We start from the raw sequence: 27635 nt of genomic DNA, 5'->3' as shown, positions 1-27635 counted from the left end.
ATGGATAGGAAGACTAAATATTATTAAGATGTCTCTCCGACCAAAACTGATCTACACATTCAATGCAATCCCAATAAAAATCAACATAGCATTCTTTAATGAACTAGAAAAACTAGCTATGAAATTTATTTGGAAAGGAAAGAGGCCTCGAATAGCCAAAGACATATTGAAAAAAGAAAAATGAAATTGTAGGAATCATACTACCTGACTTCAAAACATACTACAAAGCCACAGTAGTGAAAACAGCATAGTATTGGCACAAGGAGAGACACACAGACTAATGGAACCGAATTGAGAGTTCTGATATAGATCCTCATATATATATTCATACATTTGATAAAGCCACCAAACCCTCTCAACTGGGAGAGAATGGCCTATTCAACAAATGGTGCCTGGAGATCTGGATATCCATATGTAAAATAATGAAAGAGGATTACCAACTCACACCTTATACAAAAATCAACTCAAGATGGATCAAAGACCTAAATATAAGAGCCAAGACCATAAAGACTTTGGAAAGCAGTGTAGGGAAGCATCTACAGAACCTTGTAATAGGAAATGGCTCCATGAACTTCACACCAAAAGCACGAGCAGCAAAAGAACAAGTAGATAGATGGGACTTCCTCAAAATTAAAGCCTTCTGCACCTCAAAGGAGTTTGTCAAGAAAGTAAAAGGGAACCCACACAATGGGAGAAAATATTTGGCAACCATATATCTGATAGGAGACTTATAACCTGCAAATATAAAGAACTACTATATCTTGAAAATAAAAAGATAAACAACCCATTTAAAAAATGGGGGAAAGATTTAAACAGACACTTCTCCAAGAAGAAATACAAATGGCTAAAAAGCACATGAAAAAATGCTCCAAATCTCTAGCTATCAGGGAAATGCAAATCAAAACTACAATGAGATACCATCTTACTCCCATAAGATTGGCAGCTATGAAAACAACAGAAGACTACAAATGCTGGAGAGGATGTGAAGAAATGGGAACACTCATCCACTGCTGGTGGGAATGCAGAAGGATACAACCATTCTGGAGGACAGTTTGGCGGTTTCTCAAAAAACTAACCATAGATTTGCCATATGACCCAGCAATACCACTGCTGGGTATATACCCAGCAGAACTGAAAACAAGGACACAAACCGATATATGCACACCAATGTTCATAGCAGCATTGTTCACTATTGCCAAAAGCTGGAATCAACCCAAATGTCCATCAACAGATGAATGGATAAATAAATGTGGTGTATACATACAATGGAATACTACTCAGCTTTAAGAACTAATACACTACAAACACATGTGATAACATGGATGAATCTTGAGAGCCTTATGTTGAGGGAAGCAACCCAGGCATTGAAGGACAACTGCTACATGACCTCAATGATAGGAAATAAGTAAACCAGGCTGCCTCAGAGAGCTAGCGACTGGATGATAGGTTTAAAGGAAATTGAGGGGTAGAAGAAGGATGTAAGCTGACAGCTACTTGGGTGAAATCTATGACAAGCTGGAGGTATTTGTACAAGGCAGGGATAAAGTGGGGGTATAGGGTTACCTTTGGGTGGAGCTTTGTGGGCTTGAGGGCGGCTAGGGATGGGAGGATGGGTAATATTGCCCAAGAAATTGGGGGGAGGGTGGGGAAACATATGAACATAGGAGATTGTCAGATATTTGGTTGAGAGTATAATGCTGAGAAAACTTTTTCAAAAATATAGTAAGCTAGGTTACCTGTTTAAGATGCTTAAGGGGATAATCTGACACAGGACAGGCTTCTAGGAAGTATGTGAGTGCTCATTTTGCCATAGTGGGTTATATCATTGGATAGAGACCCACATAATGAGAGTGAAGTTATACCTACATCCTGAGGAGGACTGATGTTCTCAAATAGAGGGAATTGTCACTGTGTGCCCTGAGGGGAGGGGGAAAAGGTATTGAATAGATGGAATCAGTGTAACTGTGTGGGCAAGAGAAATGTTCCACAAGATTACGCAAGGATGGATATAAGACATGTTAAATTACACCAAAAATGTATAGGGGCTGATAGGCTAAAATATAAATCATAATGTAAAACATAAGATAACTAAAAAATTAGAAAATTGTATAGTCTAAAATATAAACCACAATGTAAACCCAAATGTTACCTTGTTTGAAAGGTAATGTCTCAATATCTGAACATAAGTTTCAGTAAATATAGCATGAATATGTAAAAAGATTATTGCTGTGGAAGGGAAAAGGGTTTTATGTTGGATATGTGGGAGTACTGTATATTGTATATATGAATTACTGTGATCTAAAACTTTTGTGAAGATACGCTTAATAATTAGGAAAAAAAGAAAAAAAAGGACGTAGACACTGAGGAAAAGATGGAAGAAGTTGCCTTGCCAGTTTGCATACAGGGCAACAGTTAATGCAGTGATGGAAGGCAAAACATCAAAAACAAAGCTTTTGCATTTTTTAATTTTTTGATACCCCAATTTACTTTTACTTTAGTTTTTCTAAATTAATATGTATTCCATATCTAGCCTTTAAACTCATTACTATATTCCATTTTACCATTAGTGGAACCTGGCAATATATTGAGCTTCATTTTTTAAGAAGTTTTGGATCACAGAGAGTTTCAGCAATGGCAGGGGAGGAATACTGGTATGGGATGTTATTGACAGGGGACACATGGTTGGCAGGGAGTTCTCCAGGGCATATATCCAGGGTACATAAAAATGTTTGGATATTTTCATAGTGGTTACAATTAAAAACAACAACTGAGGGAGTGCTGAGTTCCTAGCCAGGGGAGCTCTATCACAGTCCCTAAAGGAACAGCAACAATCCCCCAAGTGCGACAGCAAAGACCAAAAAAGAAGGAAGGTCCAACAATGAGACCTTGTAATAATGATTATGCTTGTAAGCCTGTGAACCTGAAATAAGAACAAGGCCTAGAGCTGGAGGGTGCCTAAGCGTTACATCTTGAGAGCCTCCATGTTGCTCAAATGTGGCCAGTCTCGAAGCCAAATTCAGCATGTAAATGTGTTGCCTTCCCTCCAGTGTGGGACATGACTCTTGGGGATGAGTCTCCCTGGCACTGAGGAATTACTACCAAGTACCAGCTGATGATGTAACTAGAAAATGACCTTGAATAAAAGGGTCAACTCAGACCAGCAGAATATCTCAGTGTACATATAATACCAGGAGTTAAAAATGCTTTTGACCTGAATAAAAGGGGGAAATGGAAAGGACAAATGAGTTTTTATGGCTATGAGTCTCCAAAAAGAGCTGAGAGGTTATCAGAGGGGTCACCCTTATGCACACCTCAGCAGAATCCCAGAGACAGATAAAGTAGATACAACCCCACGTATTGGTTCTTCTGAGGGCTACAGAGCCCCACAGGTTCTATGGTCATGGCAGGTGGAGTTCAGTACCACGTCAGTTGGCCCTACTTTGGAGTTTGTGTTTCTGTGAGATGGAGCTGGACTCAGATGTAATCTTTGTTCACAAGCCTCTCCTGTTACTTTTACCGGATCTGTAGTTGGCACTGGGGTTTAGTGTATACCCAGGGACCTGAATCTCTGGACTGACCATGTGATAGCCAGGCCCTGAGCCTCAACAGACTTACAACTCCTACGCTCTGGTTTGTTGGACTTACCCCACTCAGCTAACAAGGAAGTGAAGAAGGTCAAACACCACACCAGGGAGCCAAGAGTGCCTACAGCTGAAAGCAGGAGAATTGCATCCAGTACCCATGTGGAATCTAAGCCCCCTCTTGATATAGATGTGGAGTGGACACAACCATTCTAAGGTTCACAGGATGGAGGAATAGAGTATGGATTAGAGTGGACTTACTGATATTCTATTCATGAACTATTGTGATTAGTAATCAAAGAAAATATGGCATTGATGTGAAGAAAGTGGCCATGGTGGCTCTTGGGGGGTAGGGAGTGGGAGGAAGAGATGTGATGCGAGGGCGTTTTCGGGAGTTGGAGTTGTCCTGGGTGGTGCTGCAGGGACAGTTACTGGACATTGTTTGTCCTCCCATGGCCCACTGGGTGGACTGTGGGAGAGTGTGGGCTATGGTGTGGAGCACTGACCATGAGGTGCAGCGGTGCTCAGAGATGTATTCACCAAGTGCAATGAATGTCTCATGATGATGGAGAAGGTTGTTGTTATGGGAAGAGGAGTGGGGCTAGGGAGGTGGGGGTGGAATGGGGACCTCAAATTTTTTTAATGTAACATTAAGTGTACATTAATGTAACATTAAAAAAATAAAGACAAAAAAATAAATAAAGAAGGTCCCATATGCCCCACTCCCCACACCCCCCACTCTTCCCACATCAACAACTTCTTTCATTAGTGTGGTACATTCATTGCACTTGATGAATACATTTTGGAGCACTGTTACACAGCATGGATTATAGTTTACATTACAGTTTACACTCTCTCCCAGTCCATTCAGTGGGTTATGGCAGGATATATAATGTCTTGCATCTGTCCCTGCAGTTTCATTCAAGACAACTCCAAGTCCCAAAAATGCCCCCATATCATACCTCCTTTTCCCTCTCCCTGCCTTCTCCACATCAATGATATGATTTCTTCCATTGCTAGAGCACAATAATTCTATAGTAGAATACCAGTAAATCCATTCTAATCCATATTTTATTCCTCCATCCTGAGAACCCTGGGGTGGCTGTATTGTTTCTTTGTCCTCCCACCTGACTTAGTCATGTTTCCTTTCTGAGGGATTATCCCCAGTTTGCCCCACACTGGGCAGTCACTGCACTTAGCAAGGCCTGTACTCTTTGGTTTGAGATGATAAAGGCCCCTCCTGCTATCTTCTCCTGAAAGTCTCCTGCTATTTCTGCTCTTTCATGCTACATAGTTTACTAACAAAGCAAGTACTCCCATTGGTTTAGATGAGGAGAAGTTGCCCTCATCTTCTCCAGAGAAGCTTGCCATTCTGTTTTTTTCACATACAGTTTGGAACCTCCAATCCCCAGCATCCATTGGTAAGTGCCTCCCCTCTGGGTCACAAGAAAGGCAAGAGCTGGGGACCTACATGGATCTTTGCAAAAATCTAGGCTAGGTAAGACAGGGCCCCTTCATTGCCCTCATTCTCCCCTCTCTCCCTTCAGGACCTTTAAACTAATAAAGCTATTATCTGTGCTTGTGCCTCATCATCCAAAGAATCGTCATATAACATTAGAAATAGTCTGTAAATCACTTTGGGTAGAACAGACATCTTAAAAATATTTAATCTTCCACTCAATGAACATGAAATATTCTTCCATTTACTTGGGTCATCTTTGGTTTCTTTCAGCAATGTTTTGTATTTTTCTGTGTATAAGTCATCTACATCCTTGGTTAAATTTATTCCTAGGTTAAATTTTATTCTTTTAGTTCTACAGTAAATGAACTTTTTTTCTTGATTTCTCCTCAGATTGCTCTTTACTGGTGTTTAGAAACGTCTAATTTTGGAATGTTAAAGTTGTACTCTACCATTTGCTGAATTCATTTATTAGCTCTAATTGCTTTTATGTGGACTTTTTCAGGATTTTGCTTATACAGAATCTTGTCATCCCCAAAGTGGGAAAGTTTTACTTCTTTCCAATTTGAATGTCTTTTATTTCTTTTTCTTACCTGTTTGCTCTGGCAAGAACTTTCAGTACAATATTGACTAACAGTGGTGATAGTAGGCATCCTTGTCTTGTTTGTGATCTTTGAGGGAAGGTTTTCAGTCTTTCACCATTGAATACTATGACAGCAATGTGTTTTTCATATATGCCTTTTATCATGTTAATGAAGTTTCCTTCTTTTACTAGTTTTTTAAGTGTTTTCATCAGGAAACGGTGCTGGGTTTTGTCAAATTCCTTTTCTGCTTCAATTAATATGATCATGTGTTTTTTTCCCCTTCATTCTGTTAATATGTATTATATTAATTTATTTTCTGATGTTGAACCACCCTTACATATTTGGGATAAATCCCACTTGATCTATAATTCTTTTAATGTGCTATTGGATTCCATTTGCTAGTATTTTGTTGAGGAATTTTGCACCTGTATTCATAAGGGATATTGATGTATATTGTTCTGTTCTTGTGGTTTCTTTATTTGAAATTGATATGAAGGTGATGTCAGCCTTGTAGAATGAATTAAGGAGTGGTAACTATACTTCAATATTTAGAAGAGTTTGTAGAGGATTGGTGTTAAATCTTCTTAGAAAGTTTGGTAAATTAACCTGTGCAGCCATGTGGTCCTGGGCTTTTCTTTGTTGGGAGTTTTTTTCTGATTAATCTCTTCAATAGTTACTGGTCTGTTGAGAACTTCTTTGAGTCATTGTAGGTACTTTGTGTGTTTCTAGGAATTTGTCCATTTCATCTAGGTTATCTAATTTTTTGATGTATACAGACAGTTTTTAAGACTAGGTTCAGTCTCTCTGCCAATATAATTTTCTTAGAAATATCCTAGATTTCAGACATATAAATTTCTATTTGTTCTGTGTGTTCATGTCCACACCTTTCACAACACAGTCTGAAGAGAAAAACAGAAATAATTCCAGATCTTTCAAATGGAGAGAATTTAATACAGGAATTAGCTATATACATATGATAGAACAGAGAGACACTAAACAGATGATAGTGAATAAATACAGAGATTAGCAAAAGCTGGAAACTGCTGCACACTCAAGCGGTAAAATGACAGTAGGAAGAGATGATATTATCAGAACTATTGTCTCTGATAACGAGACTGTGAGCTCCTTGAGAGGTCCAAGCCACCCATATTCTGTCATCTTTGTGTGTCTTGTAATTGTCACATAGTGAGTGCTCAAATACTTATGTAATTTCTCACATCTTAAGGGTAAATCCACCCACTGACCTGTTAGAAATACCCATGAGAAAAATGAAATGTGGCAGAAATTATGATATTCAATACTGAGATGATCCTTAATTTTCCAATCAGCTACAATTAGTTATTTTAGTACCTCATTTAGTAACCCAGCTTTGGCATTTGGAGAATGAGAAATTGTCAGTTTTATTTAAATATTCTCATCCTCTGTAAGAGTTGTAGACATTGGATCAATACCAAGTTTTATATAAACATAGAAGGAAGATTTAGAGGAATAAAGTCTGTAGGTGGCTCATGAAGAAAAAAGAGGAATTGAAGAAAGGGAGATAAAGATTTCCAGACTTGCTAGGGAAATGACAGCTATAACTACAGAGGATATGTAGCTCTCAGTCTTTGATTCTTCATTTGGAATCACCTTGTACGTTGATAATGACATTCCTGTTCCTGTGGGTGTAAGCCAAAACCTGTCAATTTTTCTTTACTGCCATTTAAGAAAGAATTTATAAAATATTCTGTTGGATATATTACCGTTCAAGGGAAGTAATTCTAGAGTGTGATCATAAATTTCTACAGCATGACAAATGCCATTCAATCTGTTCCTGACTGTGCCTTTATATGTTTGCATATATAAATATGCCAGATTCTACATAGCAATTGCTCTCAGAGTAAGCTTGAGAAAAATCTCAAAGTAGTAGCTACATTTAGCAATTTCAGGTTCAGAATAGTTTGAGAATCTTTTTTGACTACACTGTTCTTCCTAGAGAGAAAGAGAACCATGCCTGAAGAAAATGTCTCTATGAAAATTTTCACTCCTACATGGAAATGAAAAGAAATTTTTTGGCAAGTCTTGCCAAATTTAGTTACCATGTGTGCTTTAAAAACATTTTAGCATACCTGAGCATGTTTATAATCCTTCCATTTACAACTATACTCTTGCTTACTTTTACTATCTTTCTTTATTTTGTCCTTCTGACTATAGTGTATCCCATTTAAAAATTTCCAGTAAGGTTTATATTTAGGATAGGTCTAAATGGTGTCATGACTGATTGAAAAGAGGAAATTCATTGTTATATCTGTATGGAACCCAACATCCAAAGAAGAGCCCTTCTCTGCATTGCCTTTGTGAAGCATTAGCATTGTAAAATAATCACTTGGTAATTTGACAATTTTATAAAGTAATTACTTTATTTCTGCCATTATAATATCATTTTTATTGTTTTAAAAACATCTAGTCAGGAAAAAAATCTTTCTGTGGTATTGATCTAAAGCAGAAAACATGCTAAGATCAATCCTTTCCATCTCTTAACTGATTTGATTTCCTTTAGTACTGTTTTATCTTTTACAATGAAAATATTAAAATACAAGGTGTATTTTATGCCATTTCAAATAATTGGTTTTGCTTTTTAAGGATATTATCTATAATTTCAAAGAATATTTATCTTTGAACTTCTTTGCCTTGAGGAATTTAAAGTATTCTTGTTATTTTAGGTACCCATTAAAGTATATTTCAACTGTCAATTCAACTGTAGCTTGTCATGCTATTAATTCATTGCAAAGTGACATAAGAAGAAAATTTATGCAATAATATGAAAACACTTATTTGTCAAAAATAAATGGGTCTGTATTGAAAACCCAACTGCTCTAGTGGGAGGGAGTAAAATGGTTTATTAGACACGTTTGGGCATTGACATTTTCTTTTTAAACAGTTCAGTAACAAACCATAGACATTGCATTGTACCTTGAAATGTTTTCTTTTTTATCCCTTATAGGTGATACTATATCCAACTTCTAATAGCTCTAAGTCAGCTGAATTGCACCGAATGATAGTTCCAAAAAATAGCCAGGACTCTGACTTAAAAATTAAACTGGCAGTGCGAATGGATAAACCACCACATATGAAACATAGTGGGTAAGTGTTAAGGATTTTTCTCCTGAACTGTGGGATTGCATTTCAATGTAATACTTTTGTCCATACAGTAGAGAGCCAGTTTATCAAGATTTTGTGGATTATTCTCAAAAAATGAATTGCATAGATTCCTTTCACTTAATTTTTAAAAACCCATAGATACCTTTATATTTAAATACACATATATTTAGTTCATATAACTATATGCATGCTAACAAAATATTGATACTTGATTGTATTGGCACTACAGATTGCTTATATTGACTAATAGTGCTGTATTGGGATAAGTTCTGAGAAACATTCTTTAGTGTATAGTAACAGTTCAAACAAGCCTAACATGTCAAGTCCCCAGAAATAGTTAAACATACAAAGATTGTAACAAAAGCTAAAAGATGGTTCAGATATAATTTAGAAGGCTGCATGAGTTTTGACAGGTGGGATACCGGTGTTCATCCACAGTGTGAGTAAAAACTAAATTAATACTTCACAAAACTGATGCTGACAGATAAACCAAGAGTACAGGGAGTATAGAGGCAGTTCTCTGGGCTTTGCTATGAGTTACAGTCCATGTTCATCTCTGCCAAGGTTCTTTTTTCCTTGTAGCTAGTGAGAAAATGAAAGAATCTGAACTCGTGAAGACAATAAAAGGAATTTTCAAAAACCAAGGTCTTTTTCAGATTAACAGTTTAATTCTTGCTACTGCCAAATTCCAGGATAGGGGATGTTAGTCATTAGGAAAAAAACGTGACCATTTCTTCCTATGGAGAGAAGGAGCTACTAAGAGCTGCTCACTTTGAGTTTAGCATAACAAACGTGGCAGTCAAAGATGTTATATTCTTGTAGAGAGAGGGGTCTGCTGGCTTTGGAGAAGATCATCAACACTGGAACAGAGTTAAATGATGATTCAACAAGATAGGGAGGATTCTTTGGAGGATCACTGGGGGAAACAAAATTAGGCTCTGATCAGTGGGCAGTCCATGTATATATTAGAGTTGGGATAGGTCTAAAGACCATCTTGCATCCTTGGTTTGAGTGGGTAGTATGTGCAACTTATTACCACTTACTCTGTGCCTGCCATAACAAACCTCAATGAAATATCATCACAGGCCTAAAGTAATTAAATGGTGGGAGAGTCAGGCATGTTTGTAAACAAGTATAATATTGAGTGGTAAGTGCTACAATAGAGAAATGGGAGCCTGGTGAAATAACATCTGATTCTAACTAGAGATAATCAGTGAAAGCATCACAAGATACCTGACGTTTCAGCTGAAAGTTGATGAACTCAGCAGGAAGGCAGTGGGGAATAAATGCATTCCAGTCATATAACAAAGCATATACCAGGCATGAGCCTTGGAAGGACTGGTAGCCAGTGATGAAAAGTTCAGTGTAGCTGATTTTAGGGTGATTTGAGACTAGAGGGGTAGGTTAGAATTAGGCATAAAAGAGCATGGTATCTGCAGCAGATTTCGCCCAGTGGTTAGGGCATCTGCCTACCACATGGGAGGTCCGTGGTTCAAACCCCAGGCCTCTTTGACCCGTGTGGAGCTGGCCCACGCACAGTGCTGATGCACGCAAGGAGTGCCATGCCACGCAGGGGTGTCCCCTGCGTAGGGGAGCCCCATGCGCAAGGAGTGCACCCCGTAAGGAGAGCCGCCCAGCATGAAAGTGCAGCCTGCCCAGGAATGGTGCCACACACATGGAGAGCTGACCCAACAAGATGACGCAACAAAAAGAAACACAGATGCCCGTGCCTCTGACAACAACAGAAGTAGACAAAGAAGATGCAGCAAATAGACACAGAGAACAGACAACCGGGGTGGGAGGGGAAGGGAAGAGAAATAAATAAATAAATCTTTACAAAAAAAAAAAAAAAAGAGCATGGTATGTTCCAGGAAATGCAGGTATTTCTCTTTTTCTTTTGATGAATGGCACAATAAGAAATGGGAGCGTATGTATTATGATCCCAAGATCACCCCAATTTACCTATGGCCAGCACTATGGTGAATACTACTGGAGCCTTCAGACTGTCCCAGGAATAAAGACATTATATTGGACATAATGCAAGTTTTGCAGTCTTGAGCTCCTATCAGAGAAAAAAAAACAAAACCTTGCTCTAATCCTTGGCAGCTTCTTGGTTCAGAATATTCCAGGACAAGTGGGAAGGTCCAGTCCCCTTCCAAGATTTGAGGGTTTTGCTTTGTCATCACTCCTTTGGACTGAAGGAATTGTTTTTATCACATCTCAGAGACTTTCGACTAGATCAGAATGCCTAGAATAGTGCCAGAATTTACTTCTGCCCTAGACTAAAGGAACGGGGGGGAAGACTAGGAGCATAAATCATATTCTCTTGATCTAATCCATAAAAACTCAAGAACTCTCCCCAGATTCAGATTAGAGATGCTTCATATCCCTAATTAACTTTTATCTGCCATTGCTAAGAGATAGGATGGGTGTATCCAGTTATACATGTATCTCCAAAGTTTAAGGTGTAGAAAGCGAAGGAATTCTAGAACTGAACATATCTTATACTCTAAGTTAGTGTGTTAAGTAGCATAATTAAGAATATCATAGTCCATGTCAGCATTTCAGTAAACTCTATTTTAGCCACCAGTATTGGAGTTAATAAATAATAACCTATCAGAATTAAAAGTTATAAATATTACTGTAAGAGCAATTTATCCTCAGGGGTAGGGGCTGGACAGATGCTTTACCACAAGCATCTGGTCTGGTTTCTCCAGTCTCTGTTTAGTTTCAGTTAAATACTTTGGATATCACCCTGGAGTGTATGTGTGGGTATGTGTGTGTGTGTATGTATATATGGGGAAACATGATTTGACACAGTATAACTATATTCATCTTTTACCAAGGTGATTTATAAGTGGATTTTACAAAATTACATTTAAGAAGAGGAAAATCAACCTATCTATTTAAGTAGTGTGTCATACACCCAAGTAATAATGTAACAGGAGTAGTTGATTAATAACATTTTGCTTTGGGACTAGATTTTATTCTGTCAATAATTTATCCTATAATGAATAATTAACAGGTGGGTAGTGAATAATTGAAAGACACAAGCCAAATTAAAAAAAGATTAACTTATCTTTAAAATATGACAAACCCCTCTTACAGATATCATTGTTAAGTGGATTAAACAATTAATTGAAGGGTTATGGATTTTTATCTTCAGAACACTTTTCGGAAGTAGACTTTGAAACATGTTGGGGCTTTAGTCTTAAAACCTGTTTTCTTGTTTTAATAGACAACAAATCTCTTATGTAAGCAGTATATATTCTGTTTTATTCATTTATTACATATACAACCCTTGTATTTACACTAAATTATAGTTTTATGACTTATTTTTATGTTTCTCTACTACCCTGTCAGTCTCTTAGACTTATTTGAATCACTAGTGCCTCCCACATTATAAAACCCAGGATAAATATTATTCTGAATAATGATGATGAAAATGATAATCTCAGTTTTAAGGAATGGTAATAAAAATGAGAGCAAGATGCATTCATAAGTTGAAACTTAGGTTTGAAACACTGTTTGTAGGGCATAGAGTATTATTTTAATGTAAAAAATAGATGAAATATTTGCTTCTCAACTGTTGCATTTTAAAATGACCTTTTTTTTCTTTTTTAAAGTAAAATATATGTGATCCAAAACCTGTGTTTCTGATGAACCGGTGAGTCTGTGACTATACATTAAAGTGTATTTAACAGGACTAACTATATGCAAATGAAAAAATATATTTGATTTAGAGAAAATAAGCATAATGGTTAATCCTTTTAAAACAAAGTTAGGTATCACTACATGACATGTAGTTTGCAAAAATTTTAATACATTTATTCTTTCAGGGTATGTCATGTAAGCTAATTATATAAACTAACTTAGATAAATCTGTTAAATGAATTAACAACTAAATTTTATGCAGTTTAATGATTCAGATCCAGTTTTAGAATGTATGTTCTGTTTTGGGGGTTAGCTGAAAGACAGAAGTATTCTTGCACAAATGGACTATCCTTTAGCATAGCCTAGTGGCTAAGTACAGTATTAACCTAGAGCTCAAAAAAATGCTATTCCAGTTTTGATTAAATAACATTATTTTCCAAAAGCAGAGTTTATTTTCTCAACCAAAAAAGGCAAAATAAGATGGAACTAATAACACAAATGAATATTTTTATAATTAAAACTACAAGTGAAACAGAGAAAGAAGAAAATTAAGTTGCTTGCTGCAAGTATGGGGAAGCATTATGACTAAGACCTTTAAAAAGTCTGATTATTGTTTATTAAACTCTTCATAAATATATAACTATAGAAGGTTTTTATCATAATTCAGAATTGGTAAGAAAAAATTTTAGCTTATTCATCAAATATCTCTTCGTGCAGTCATGCCTAGCTGTTTAAATATTTGTTGAACAAATGGTGATTCTAAGTGTTTCGGATTTGTCATATATAAAACTCTGCAGCTTAATCTGCCTTAATAGCAACAGGAACAGCACTGGGTTCACTTCTTCCTGCTGGTTGGAGACAACAGTTCAGCTGCCAGCAGGAAGAACAGCATAGGGTCCACTCCGGCTGCACCACTGCCTTTTGTGTCACCCCCTGCTTCCCCCCAGAGGACCAGCCAGGGGTTGGGGGGCTGGGCTGCCATGCCTATGGAGCCTCTCAGTCATCCACTTAGAATTCAGAGAGCGTTTTCTCCTGGAGCCAACAACCACATGCTAATAAAGTTGCATTATTTTGCTTGTAATGTAAGGCTTATGATCTTCACCTAATTTAGAGGACAGTCTGAGCCCAAAGTGAAGATCTTATGTTAAGATGGCATTCGCTTCAGGTGTCCGGGACTTACATACAAAAAGGGTAAATCTGTACTTTCCCAGGGAAAAAAATCACCTCTCGTTTTAAACCCACCCTCTAGATTCACTTCCCTATGTGATGCCTTCTCTCAGCTGTGTTTTGCCGTCCGACCTTTGCCTGTGTCTACATAAAGATCTACTCATACTCCCAATTTGAACTCTCCTCTGTCTGGTTTATATCCAAAGGAAAAACTAGAAATCTTACATAAGAACTTTCAACTGTGTCTGAGCAACTGACTCGCATGATTTAGCTAAGAAGTAAGCTCAGGATCAAAAAAAAAAGAACACCTGGATATTATCTCATGGCAAATGAGAAAAATAAGATTACTGTGTTTCACACCAATGCAATCTAACACTTTCAAAAATTGGAAATGCCTCCAAAGCATAATATTTTAAAATATCTAGGCATTGTAGGTTTTAGTGCAATTGTCTTACCCTAATTTTCTTGCTTAAATCATTAAACAACTGTTGTTTGATCCACACAGATCTAAACATTACAGTGTGTCCAGTTTTATGATAAGTTGTCGATTCCACTAATATTTACCTGCCAAATAAGTTACTTTAAATTTCATCTTGGGTATTTTTGGTGCATTTTAAATTATATTTATGTGCTTCATTTAAAGAGGGATTATATAAGCCTGAACAGCCAGCTCAATCCTTACTGCCTAAATGACTTGTATTTTGTAGTTACTTTAGCACCCATGATATTCATGTCTTTGAATAATTCAGCTAATCATATATGTTAATGTTTTATGAAAATATTCATTAGGAGAAATTGGTCCATTGAGTTTGGAGCTCTGAAGCTGCATCTTGAACATTCTCAGCAGGTTCCTGGTTCAAGATCTTTACACTTGCTGACTGTGCTGTCAGAACGCCCTTCCGCTACATCTTTGTATGCTTTACTCCCCTCACTTCTGCCAGGTCTTTCATCAGATGTCATTTCTACAGAGAGGCCCATCCTGACCACCCTACATGAAGTAGTTCCCTTTCATCACTGCTACCACCATCCCTATTTTTAACCAGCTTCATTCCTTTTTTAAGCTCTTATCATTAACTAGTATTTTATTGTTGACTATTGTTTATTGACTCTCTCCTGAACTAGAATGTCATCTCCATTGCGTGATTTGCTTATTATCTAGTTCGCTAAGAAAATGTGGTCTACACAAGGTAGTAACCTTGTTTTGACTGCTGCCTTTGTTTTCTTTATGAGAGAAGTTATGGATTTACAGAACAATCATGCTTAAAATACAAGATTCCCAAATACCACCCACTACCAACACCTTGCATTGGTGTGGAGCATTTGTTACATTTGATAACACATTTTTATGCTTGTACTAGTAATTAAAGTTCATGGTTTAACTTAGGGTTCACTATTTGAATAGTGTAGTTCCATGGAATTTTAAAATTTAAATTCTGCTAATATTACCATATATGCAATCTAACATTTCCCCTTTTAATCACATTCAGATATATATTTTAGTGCTGTTAATTGTATTCACAGTGTTCTACCGTCACCACCATCCATTACCAAAACATTTCAGTAATTCCATATAGGAGTCCTATACATTTGAGGCCTTAACTTCCTGTTTCCTATCCTCACCCTATCCCCTATATTCTAGATTGTAGCTCAATGAGTTTTCTTATTCTAATTGTTTCAAATCAGTGCAGTCATACGATATTTGTCCTTTCGTGTCTGACTTATTTCACTTAATGTGATGTCTTCAAGGTTCATCCATGCTTTTGCATGTATCAAACTTTGTTCCTTTTTATGGCTGAATAATATTCCATTGAATCTATATACCATATTTTATTTATCCATTCTTCTGTTAACTGACACTTGGGTTGTTTCCATCTTTTGGCAATTGCCCATGGGTGTGTGAATATCTCTTTGAGTCTCTGCTTTCTATTCTTTTGGGTACATACCTAGTAGTGGGATTGCCGGGTCATGGGGTAGTTCTATGCTTAGCTTTCTGAGGAACTGCCAAACTGTCTTCCACAGTAGCTGCACCAATTTACATTGCCAGCAGCAATGAATGGGTTCTCCAACACTTGCTATTTTCTGTTGTTTCTTTTTAATAACAGCATGGTAATGGGTGTAAAATGGTATCTCATTGTAGTTTTGATTTGCATTTTCCTGCTAGCTGATGATGCTGAGCATGTTTTCATGTGTTTTCTGGCCATTTGTATATCTTCTTTGAAGAGATGTCTCTTCAAGTCTTTTGCCCATTTTTTAAATTTGTTTGTTGAGTTGAAGGATTTCTTTTTATATGCTAGATATTAATCCTTTTTTGGATATATGGTTTCTTAATATTTTCCCCTAATATATATTGATTGTCTTTTTACTTTCATGATATAGTTCTTTGAGAAACAAGTTTATTTTACTATGTGAGGTCCCATTTATCTTTATTTTTAAGATTTATTTATTTACTTTTTCTTTATTTATCCCCTCTCACCCCTACCCACCCAACTGATGGTTCCCTTGTCTGTCTGCTCATTGTTTGCTCATCTTCTTTTAGAAGGCAACAGAACAAAACCCGGGACCTTACATGTGGTAGGTGAGTGCCCAACTCATTGAGCCACATCCACTTTCCCCCGTTTTTCTTCTTTTTTTTTTTTTTTTTTTACCTTTTTTGCTTGTGCTTTGCATGTACAGTCTAAGAAACCATTGGTTAATACAGGGTACTGAAGATGCTTCCCTAGGTTTTCTTCTAGGAGTTTGATAGTTCTAGCTCTTGTATGTAGGTCTTTAATCCATTTTTAATTGATTTTTGCATATGGAGTGAAGTATGGAGTCCTTTCTTTTGCAAAGGGAATCACAATTTACCCAGCACTGTTTGTTGATGAGACCATTCATTCCCAATTGAGTAGTCTTTACCACCTTGTCAAAAATCAGTTGGCAACTCATGTGAGGGCTGATTTCTGAGCTCTCAATTATATTCCATTGGTCTTTATATCTATCCTTGTGCCAGTACCATGCTGTGTCGATTACTTTTGCTTTGCAATAAGTTTTAAGAGCAGGAAGTGTGAGTTCTCCAACTTCGTTCTTTATTTTGGAGATGGCATTATCTTTGAATCTTCCATATAAATTTGATGATTGGCTTTTCTATTTCTGTGGAGAAGTTGTTGGAATTTTGATTAGGAATCCATTGAATCTATAAATTGCTTTGGGCAGTATGGACATCTTAATAATATTTAATCTCCCATTCCATGAACACAGAATGTCCTTCCATTAATTTAGATGTTCTTTAACTTCTTTTAGCAATGTTTTGTAGTTTTCTGTGTACAAGTCCTTTACATCCTTAGTTATATTTATTCCTAGGTATTTGATTATTTGAGTTGCTGTTACGAATGGAATTTTTTTCTTAATTTCTCTTCCAATTATTTATAAAAACATTACTGAGTACTGAGTATAGAGTGTTAATTGTGTACACTACCACTGTACTGAATTCATTTATTAGCTCTAAGAGCTTTATTGTGAATTTTTTAGGATTTTCTGCATAGAGAACTATATCTTCTGCAAATAGGAAAAGTTTTACTTCCTCCTTTCAAATTTGGATGTCTTTTATTTCTTTTTCTTGCCTCTCTGCTCTGGCAAGAGCTTTCAGTACAAAGTTGACCAACAGTAGTGACTGTGGGCCTCCTTGTCTTGTTCCTGATCTTAGAGGGAAAGCTTTCATAGTTTCACCATTAAGTAGGATGTTAGCTGTGGGCTTTCCATATATTTGTTTTATCATGTTGTGGAAGTTTCCTTCTATTCATAATGTTCTAAGTGTTTTTATGGAGAAAGTGTGGTGTATTTTATCAAATGCCTTTACTGAATCAATTGAGATGATCATGTGTTGTTGTTGCTGTTTGTTTTTTCATTCCTTCATTCCCTTAATGTGGTGCATTGTCAGTCTAGTTAAAAGGTTTGTCAATTTTATTGATCTTTTCAAAGGATCAACTTTTTTTTTTCTCTTGTTTTTTGTTGTTTTCTATTTCATATATCTTCAGTCAATCTTCGTTATTTCCTTCTTTCTGCTGCTTTTGGGTACAATTTACTCTTCTTTTTTTAGTTCTTCCAGTTTTGAGATTAGGTCTCTGATTTGAAGTCTTTCTCCTTTTTCTGTACAAGCATTAAAGCTGTAAATTCCCCTGTGTCATTACTGCCTTTGATGCACCTGTAAGTTTTGGTATGTTTTATTTTCATTTTTATTCACCTCAAGAACTTTCCTAATTTTGATTCTGATTTCCTTTTTAACCCTTTGGTTGCTTAAAAATATGTTTAATTTCCACATACTTGTGAATTTTCTCGTGTTCCCTCTTTTATTGACTTCTAGCTTCATTCTTTTGTGGTCAGAGAATATGCATTGTATCATTTCAGTGTTTTTTAATTTATTGAGACTTGTTTTGTGCCCAACATATGGTCTGTCCTGGGGAATGATCCATTTGCACTCAAGAAGCATGTGTATTCTGTTTTCCTTGGGCATGGTATTCTATATATGTCTGTTTAGTCTAGTTCGTTTAGTGTATTATTCAAATCTTATAATTCCTTATTGATATTCTGATTATATATTCTCTCCATTATTAAGAGTAATATGTTAAAGTCTACTAGTAACGTGGAACTGTCACTTTTTCCCTTCAGATCTGTCAGTTTTTGCTTCATATATTTTGGGACTCTGCTATATATTTATAATTATTACATCTTCCTCTTGAATTTTCCCCTTTATCAATATGTAATGACTATCTTTGTCCCTCTTAACTGTTTTTGACTTAAAGTCTACTTTATCCAATATTAGCATAGCCTCCCCAAGTCCCTTTAGGTTACTGCTTATATGGTATATAGTTTACATTCTCTCACTGTCATCCTACTTATATCCTTGACTTTAAGGTGAGTCTCTTGCAGACAGTGTTTTGGATCAAGTTTTGGTTTTTTTTTAATCCATTCTTCCCCTCTCAGCCTTTTGACTGGAGAATTTAGTCCATTTACATTTAAAGCCTCTACTGATAATACAGGTCCTTCTATTTTGCTATTTAGCCTTTATAGGTCTTATACCTTTTTTTTCCTTTATTTCCATTAAAACCTACTTTCATATTTATTTGCTTTCTTGCTTTGTGCTATAGTGAGTACCTTTTCATATCTATCTGGGTATGTTTTTCATCTGTTTTTCTTGTTGTTACCATGGGCTAAAACTTAACATCCTGAATGTACAACAGTGGTATTGGTTACTTACCAATTTAACTTAAGTAGCATGCACATATACCTTTCCTATATTCCTCTGTCCCCTCACCCTTTTTTGGTACTTGTTACCACTTATTTCTTTGTACATTGCATATCTAAACACGTAGATTTTTCATTACCTTTTATGCATTTGCATTTTAGCACCTGTAGGTTGCACACCAAATAACACAATACAATAATACTGGTATTTATAATTACCCAAATTGTTACCTTTATTGCAGGTCTTTATTTCTTTATGTTTTGAACCACTGTCTAGTGTCCTTCATTTCAGTGTGAAGAACTCCCTTTTGCATTGTTTATAGGTCAGATCTCATGGTGATGAACTCCCTCAGCTTTTATTTATCTGAAAATGTCTTAATCTCAACTCATTTTTGAAGAAGAGTCTGACCAGATATAAAATTCTTGGCTGTCAGTTGTTTTCTCTCAGCACTTTTATTTAAACTCACTCCCCTGCCTCCTTGCATCCATGGTTTCTGATAAGATATCAGCACTCATCTGATTGGGATACCTTTGTATATAACACATTGTTTTTCTCTTGCAACTTTCAGAACTCTGTTCTTGTCCTTTGCATTTGATAGTATAATCACTATATGGTGGGGTGTATTTTTCTTCATGTTTATCCTATTTGGTGTTCTCTGATCTTCTTAGACATCTTCTTACTTCACATCTTTTGCTAAGTTTAGAAAGTTCTCTGTCATTATTTCTTTGACTATTCCTTCTGCCCCTTTCTCTCTTTCCTCTCCTGGGACTCCCATAATGACTCTATTAATGCACTTGACAGTTTCCCATAGCTGTTTTTACTTTTTAATATTTCTTTTTTCTATCTGCTCCTCATCCTGACTCGTTTCAAGGGTCTTGTCTTTAAGTTCACTGATTCTTTCTTTTGTCAGCTCCAATCTGCTCTTGAAAACCTCCTGGACATTTTTTTAAAATAATATTTTAATTATTTTTTTTATCCCCACCCACCCCCCAGTGACTCTGTTTGCTTGTTGTTTTTGCTCATTGTCTGCTTGTTGTTGTTTTTGCTCATTGTCTGCTTATTGTTTGTTTTTTGCTCCTTGTCTTTTTGTTTTTCTTTAGAAGGCACTGGGAACCAAACCCTGGACGTCCCATGTGGGAGGTGGGTGCCCAACTTCTTGAGTCACATCTGCTCCCTGGGCATTTTTCATTTCAGTTACTGTAGTCTTCTACTCCTGTAGTTCTGATAGTTCCTTTTTTAAATTTCTATTGCTTTACTTAGACTCTTATATTGTTCATTCACTGTTTTCCTGATGTTCTTCAGTTCCTTCTCTATACTTTATCTTCTTGAGCATTTTTAAGATCATTTTTTAAAGGCTTTCTTTGGTATGTCCACATTCTTCTTCATTGGTGTTTTCTTTATTTTTATCCTCTTCTTTTAGATGGGCCTTCATTTTCTCTTATCTTTGTCTTGTACTCCTTTGTTACAAACTGTGCACTTTAATATTTTAAAATGCTAACTCTGGTATTTACCCTCCCTGGGATGTCTGTTTCTTGGTTTTGTAACCAGCTGTTCATAAGACAAAGATTTTCTTAAGCTTCAGACTTCAGGAAGGTCTACCCAAGGGGAATGCAATGTACAGGGATTTCCCTGTCTTCTTGGGCCTCTGTCTTGTCCTGGGTGTGTGTTTGTTAGTTGTTTTGGAGTTCCCCTGTTTACAGGAGTTTGGTTGTTCTCTCTGTTTCCCAGGGGACAGAACTCCCTCTCCTGAGTATTTGAAGCTGATAGATCTTTGCCCCAGACTACTCACCTCTATAGTTTTTCTTCACTTCTTTCATTGTCTCTTGCTGCTTTTGTTCTGGATGGCACACCCTAGTGAGAACTTTCCCAATTTGGTCTGTCCCATTCTAAAAAGGCCCAGGGACCCACAAACAGGGTACAGACTGGCTCCAAAGTACCCTTTGAAGAGATTAAGAAGGGTAACAAAACTTCTCCAATGGCTCCTCAAAGCTGAGTTTTTCTGACCTGCCCAGCAAAAGCAGACCTTCAGCTAACTGTCCCCCACAGCCCTTAGGAAGTCTCCACCACCTCTTCCCCTCTCCAGGGAGGGTGGAAACAATGGCTGCCATTGCCTCTGTCTGGGGCAGGTTGAAACAGTAGCCACCTTCACAGCTGAGATCCAGGGATCTAAAATCACTAATTAAAAGCCATGATCACTGATTGATTGGCTGTGCACACCATTGTTCTTGGGGAAAGGATTTTTATGTCCATTCCTGTCAGAAGCTGCTAGTCAGGCACTGGACTCCATAGCCTGCTGTGACACTGGGGGATGGGCGCTAGTAGCCACCATGCAGAGAGAACAAATAAAACTTCTTTACTGTAATTTATCAGCCTCTTCCTCCTGCTTTTCTCTGGGTGCTTTACAGTGTTCTTCTGGCCCCTGAACAAATAGTTGTTTCAGGATGATCTGCCTGTTTAACAGTTGTTTTGGTGGAAGAAATGAGTCCTGGAGCTCCCTGCTCTGCCTTCTTCCCTGTAAGTACCTCACTGCTGTTTCTTAAACCCAATTTTTAGAACACTGCCTCACTCTTAGTAGAAGCTAAAAAGATACTTGTTGAGTGAATGGATGAATATGTTCTTTTCCCAAGAATAGAATGCAGAACGTATGTTCACAAGCTTTAATATCTAAGTTATTGGATTGATTGATTTGGATATAAAGTATATATTATGGTATTATCTAACTAATTGATACCACTGAAATGTATATTCATTGGAGTGTTTCAAAATATTATTACTGCAGAAGAATTACAGAAAGTTTCATTAGTCTACAAATTTCTGTATGACTAGAAATCTAACAAGCACATTATAAAAAAAATATTGCTTTCCCCAAAATTTTAAATTCAAAGTCTTCATTATTCTTTTCAATGAGGTTGCTTTTTTTAAAATGACTTATTGCCTAACTGTGATGGAAAAAGAACATTTCCAAAATTATCTGTTAACTGTCATCATTTATATTTAGACCATTCTATGATATGTGTTTGGACAGTGGAAGGAAGTTTTAGCAACATTTCCTGTGGGTAGGAGTATATGCTAGGTTTCATAAAAAATACTTATCAAACATTAAATGAAAACCTTGATGTAAGCTTTGTTTATACTGTCTTTGTGGAATTAATAAGTCACTTGTGGGAAGCAGACTTGGCCCAAAGGATAGGGCATCTGCCTACCACATGGGAGGTCCATGGTTCAATCCCTGGGCCTCCTTGACCCGTGTGGATCTGGCCCATGCACAGTGCTGATGAGCACAAGGACTGCCCTGCCACGCAGGGATGTCCCCTGTGTAGGGGAGCCCCACATGCAAGGAGTGTGCCCCCATAAGGAGAGCCACCCAGTGCAAAAGAAAGTGCAGCCTGCCGAGGAGTGGCACTGCACACACAGAGAGCTGATGCAGCAAGATGATGTAACAAGAAGAGACACAGATTCCCAGTGCCACTGATAAGGATAGAAGCAGTCACAGAAGAACATACAGCAAATAGACACAGAGAGCAGACAATGTGGGGAGGGGGGTTGGGGGGTGGGATAAGGAGAGAGAAATAAATAAAAAATCTTTAAAAAAAAATAAGTCACTTGTTACCTTTCTGCTACAGTGAGCCACCAAATTTGAAATCATACTTATGTATTTCAGAATTTATTCTATCAGTCTTTCTTGCTCAACAGTTTAGTTCAATTTAGATAGGCTCAAAAAACTTCATAAAATTATTCTTCCTCTCAAATGACAAAGAAGTAAGATGATGAGAAATGAAAAGTACCTTGATTATCAGTCAGAGAGACAGGAAGAAGCATTGAACTACAAATGAGCAAGTACAGGAGTGAGCAAGCGAAAGAATAGGCTGACTGCCATCAAGATTTGCAAAAGTTTCGATGAATCAGAACACGGCAGTGGGTCAAAATAAGGAAGAAATTTAACATCCAAAGGTTACATAAACTGTAAAGCATAATGAAGCAGAGGCAGTTAGTGAGGGGCATCAAAAACAGCAAAAGAACTTGATCAACATATATAGCAACACAACTGACCTTATTTGGAGAAGCTCCTGATAGTAAAAGGGAACAAAATAGCTTAGGTGGGTATATGACAGAAGTACAAAAAGAAAAAAAATGAATGATAGCAAGAATCAGTGATGGATAGATGGTGTCTAAAAATATGGAAATGATTAGAAGGAGTCCTTTCAGAAGTGTCCCAACTTGTCTAATAAAGTAGTTAATTCTGAAATTACTTTCTGTAAGTGATGACATATGGTAATAAGATATTTTCTATTTCTATATGATTTCAACTAGAGTTTAGCAGAATGGGGCATTGGTAATAGGGTATAACATCATGGCCGCTATTCTGCATGTAGCCACATATATCCACATACATTTGGAAGCCTGAAAAGTATTGTAAGTTGTAATAAATGAATTTGTTTTAGCCAGATTGATATGTGTTCTGATTATCAAAAGAAACATCACCACAGTTTTAATACTAATTGATACCAGTGTTTTGATATGAGCAGAGAGAACAAAGTTTTTTACAAATATTAAAATTTCTAATCATTTTTCTCAGGATCATTTATCTCCTTAAGGATAGTGCATTAACATTCCAATCAGAAGGAAAAGCCCTTCTATGCATGGTTTTAAAAAAGAAACTGTTACTTTGAGAAAAATATGAATAAATTATTCCTTTTTCTATTTCATATATCATTCACAAATCAATGGCCTACCTTCCCTATCTTTGTCTCTCTTTTCACCATAGTCTACAGATGCCAGAAGGGTAGGCTTTCCCACCACCTCTTCTTTGTGTCTGCCTAAGATCTTCCTTATGTAAAACTCTTTTAAGTTTGACAACTCTACTCTTTGCTATACTGAAAGAGGAGATAACTGAAATTAGAAAGTTCGCTTTGTACATATAGGAGGTTGATTGCTTAAAGGAGCCAAATGGGCTCCATTAAGCCATGTCCTTTGTCCTATTCCTTTGTTGTTCCCTCCTGCTTTGGATTTGGCCATGTGACTTGCTTTGGACTCTAAGTTGGTAGCAAACTTGGCACAAGCAGAGGCTTGAAAAAGCACTTGTGTATTTCTTCTTCCTCTATTGTTCTGTTCCTTTGTCATTAGGACTTGTCTGGGTAAGAATATGATGTTTGGACCTGGGTTGAATCAGCCCACTTGTCCTGGCCAAGGTCCCAGACAAGATCAGAGAGCACAGACAAGATGAACAAAGCCAACCAACCAACCTGTAGCTGGCACAGATTCGTGAGAGAGGTCGTGCTTAGCCTCACTCAGGTAATAAGAACTGCCCAGCCAACTTGTAGGCTCATAAGAAATAACAAATAAATGTAGTTCTGAGCCACTAAGTTTTAGGGTGGTTTGTTACACAACAAAAGCTATCTGATACCATGCATTATTGTTTTGCTGAAGAATTCAATTCACAAGATAATACTAACCTTTTTCAAAGCAGTTGTACATTTCCTCCAACTATGCATGAGAGATACTTATGTCCTTCCCCCTTTTTTTGGCTCTTACCATATACTACTTAGTTTTGGTATTTAAATTTTCCCATTATCTTATATCTATAGCTATATAGTTGTCTCCTGAAGGCAAGGAACCTGACTTCACTTTGTCCGCAGATTTCAGAATATAGTGGGCACAATTTAAATATTCATTGATAATAGGTTGATTTCTGTGTACTTTCAAATTAAAAGAATATGTGAAACATTCCTTTATCTCTTCATCTTTCAACTTCAGACTCACTCAAGCATCCGAAATATGTGCTCCCAGATACCCAGAACACTCTATTACAGCCCTACCATCTCAACTTATAATCATCCACACCCTTGTCTGTCTCGCCAGTTAAAACTAAACACATTCTAGGCTGGGACTTATTGTTCTCCTTCATTTGCCCAACACTAAATGCATGCTTGATTTCAACAAATCAATCATCCTGCATATGTTTACTGATTACTGTGTGCCAGGTACTACGAATGGATGGATGGATGGATGAAAGCAAGTTGTAATAAAATTAGTGATACTTAAGAAAAGACACTCACCACAAAAGAAATGCATTAGATACAGCAGAGCTAATTACTTTCCCCACTGAAATGGAATCGCTATTAACCTACTAGCTTAGGATAGCAAGTGAAGAAAACTGTAAAATGATAAAACAATTTAGGTTGGTTAGACATCCATATAGAGAATAGAATGTACTTTCAGATATCTGTTGCTTCTTCCATGACTTTGACATCGACTTGGAAAAATATAAATAAATGGTTTACAGAATCTGTTTTACCTGGTGATTTAAAGCTGTTTCCCAAAAAACCTTCATACCAGAATTGACAACTCTATTAGCCAAAAAAGGGGTGCTGATGCAAAGTACCAGAAATCTGTTGGCTTTTTTAAAGGGTATTTATTTAGGGAAAAGCTTAGAGTTACAGGCCCCTAAAAAGTCCAACTCAGGGTACCATAACAGGTACATTCTCGCCCAAAGTCTGTTACCACATGTTGAAGCAAGATGGTGGGCAATGTCTGTGAGGATTCAGCCTTCCTCTTTCCTCTTAAGACTCTGTGGTAAGCCGTAGGCTAGCATAAGGGTCATCACTCTCCCCAGGGCTCATTGCTTTCAGGGCTCAGCTGCTCTGTTACCTTCACAATTTCAGTAGACTATCAGGCTCATCTCTCTTTCCTGGGCCACAGGATCCTCTGTGTATCTTCTCTGTGTACCTGCTTCTGTGGGAGAGAGTGTTTTATCAGCCCACCAAGGGGGCTGGGACTCAATGCTAAGTCATATTCTAGTGACTTAGTTGAACCAAAGCCCTAATCTTAATATCATTTAATCAAACATTTCAGTGAATCTAATACAATCAAAGGGTTATCATGCCCAGAGAAACAGACTGGTTTACAAACATAATCTGTATCTCTTTTTGGAATTCAAAAATAATATCAAACTTCTCAGCAACCAACTAAAAAAAAACTAGTAGTTTCTTTGACTTACTTTACTGTGCTTTGAAGGTTGGTAATACATCCAGTCACAAGGGTCTATGCCCAAGTCAGCTGATATCTTTTTACCAGTCACTCTCGTCAGTAAAGGAGCTAAGATACAATGATTATTTGAGGGCAGCATCTGTCAAGTGAAAAACAGTGTCCCTGTGGGTAGTGATTATGAAAACCATATGTATTTATTAAACTAAACAAATATGGGAAATATTTAAGAAATATATAAAGGACTCAACCCCTCTTATGAATATAGAAAGAAAGTTGATCAGACCCAAGTGATCAGGTAGATTTACAGACTAAAATAGGCTATGATGACAAAGGCAGGAAAAAAACCCTGAATAAAGTGAATAAAGATGGGACCTGAGGGAAGCAGATTTGGCCCAATGGATAGGGCATCCGCATACCACATGGGAGGTCCAGGGTTCAAACCCAGCGCCTCCTGAGCTGTGTGGAGCTGGCCCACACGCAGTGCTGATGCACGCACAAGGAGTGCTGTGCCACGCAGGAGTGTCCCCCACATAGGGGAGCCCCATGTGCAAGGAGTACGCCCCATAAGGAGAGCCGCCCAGCACAAAAACAAAAAGTGCAGACTGTCCAGGAATGGTGCCGCACACATGGAGAGCTGACACAACAAGATGACACAAAAAAAATAAAAACAAGACACAGATTCCCAGTGCCAAGGTCAAGAATACAAGCAGACACAGACGAACACACAGGGAATGGACACAGAGTTCAAACAACCGGGGGATTGGGGGGGGGGGAGGGCTCAGGGAAGGGAAGAGAAAATAAAAAGATGGGACCTTGGGACCTGAGATGAGTAAAAATCTGTAGTATGAATCAAACAGCTACAATAGAAGAGGAAAATGATGTTACAGTTGCAAATATTGCAGAGAATCTGGATAAGGGTATCATGTTCCACATTTTTTTCCCATGGGGCACAAATATGCCTTTTTTATTCAAAAGAAAACAGGTTCCATTACCTTTAGTGCATACCATGACCTGTAGCACAGCAGTTGTGGACATTTCACAGAATCTGCTCTTACCTTCCAAAACTTACATTTAGTTACAGACAACTAAGTGTTGTCTATGAAAGGTTTATTCATTTGACTTATTAAGTATAAATATTAGAAGATGAGTGCTAGGTATATTTTAGTGTAATATATGAATAATTGATAAAAGATATTAAGTCACAGTTTAAATGTGCTAAGTGACATTGTAATACTATAGCAGTAGAACTCAGTGGAGTAGCTAAAATTCCTATCACTGTGTCATCCTGCCCCATGTTACTTAATCTCCCTGTACTTTGGTTCTTCATCTGTAAAATGGGATAATGATACACACCTATGTCAAAAGTTGCTTTGAGAATGAAATGTGGTAATATAGCTGAAGTGCCTAGAATGTTGTCTGGCACATAATTACCACTTGGTACATTTTAGCTATTATCCATATAAACTATATAATTCAAACTATGATTTACAAATAAATGCTGTGTTTTAACCTTATGATAGTGTGATATATATATTATATAGTGCAAGTAGATTTTGAGGTATTTCCTATTACAGTAGTAGTATATGTATATTTATTAAAGAGAAATTAGAATTATAAAAGAAGCCTCAAAAAGAACATAAAAGTCACCTTATAATACCACTCCTTAAAAACTTTTTTTAAAAATTTACTAAAGAACTTAAGTGTTTACAGAACAGTCATGCATAAAATACAGGATTCCCATACACCAACACCTTGCATTGGTGTGAAATTCTTGTTAAAATTGAAGATAGCACTTTTTGTAATTGTCCTGATTTTTTAAAAAACAGTAGCTACCATTGTTA

At 37.0% G+C, this 27635-nt stretch overlaps 1 protein-coding gene across 13 annotated transcripts in view; it reads left to right on the top strand.

Annotated features, from left to right (window-relative positions):
- The window catches only part of CADPS2 (calcium dependent secretion activator 2), a 613932-nt gene that overhangs the window by 327215 nt on the left and 259082 nt on the right, over window positions 1–27635 (top strand). For all 13 annotated transcript variants that reach the window (XR_011648842.1, XR_009185867.2, XM_058297292.2 and 10 more), the window contains exon 8: window positions 8608–8747. Coding sequence is in view for 11 of the 13 variants with exons in the window: in XM_058297292.2 (XP_058153275.1) it covers window positions 8608–8747 (140 nt within the window). In the remaining 2 variants the exon portion in view is untranslated. The remainder of the gene's footprint in view (window positions 1–8607; window positions 8748–27635) is intronic.

The sequence above is a fragment of the Dasypus novemcinctus genome, chromosome 5 (genome assembly GCF_030445035.2).
Source record: "Dasypus novemcinctus isolate mDasNov1 chromosome 5, mDasNov1.1.hap2, whole genome shotgun sequence".
Taxonomy (NCBI): Eukaryota; Metazoa; Chordata; class Mammalia; order Cingulata; family Dasypodidae; genus Dasypus; species Dasypus novemcinctus.
Note: the sequence above shows the minus strand (reverse complement) of the source record. Positions and strands in the feature narration are given on the sequence as shown.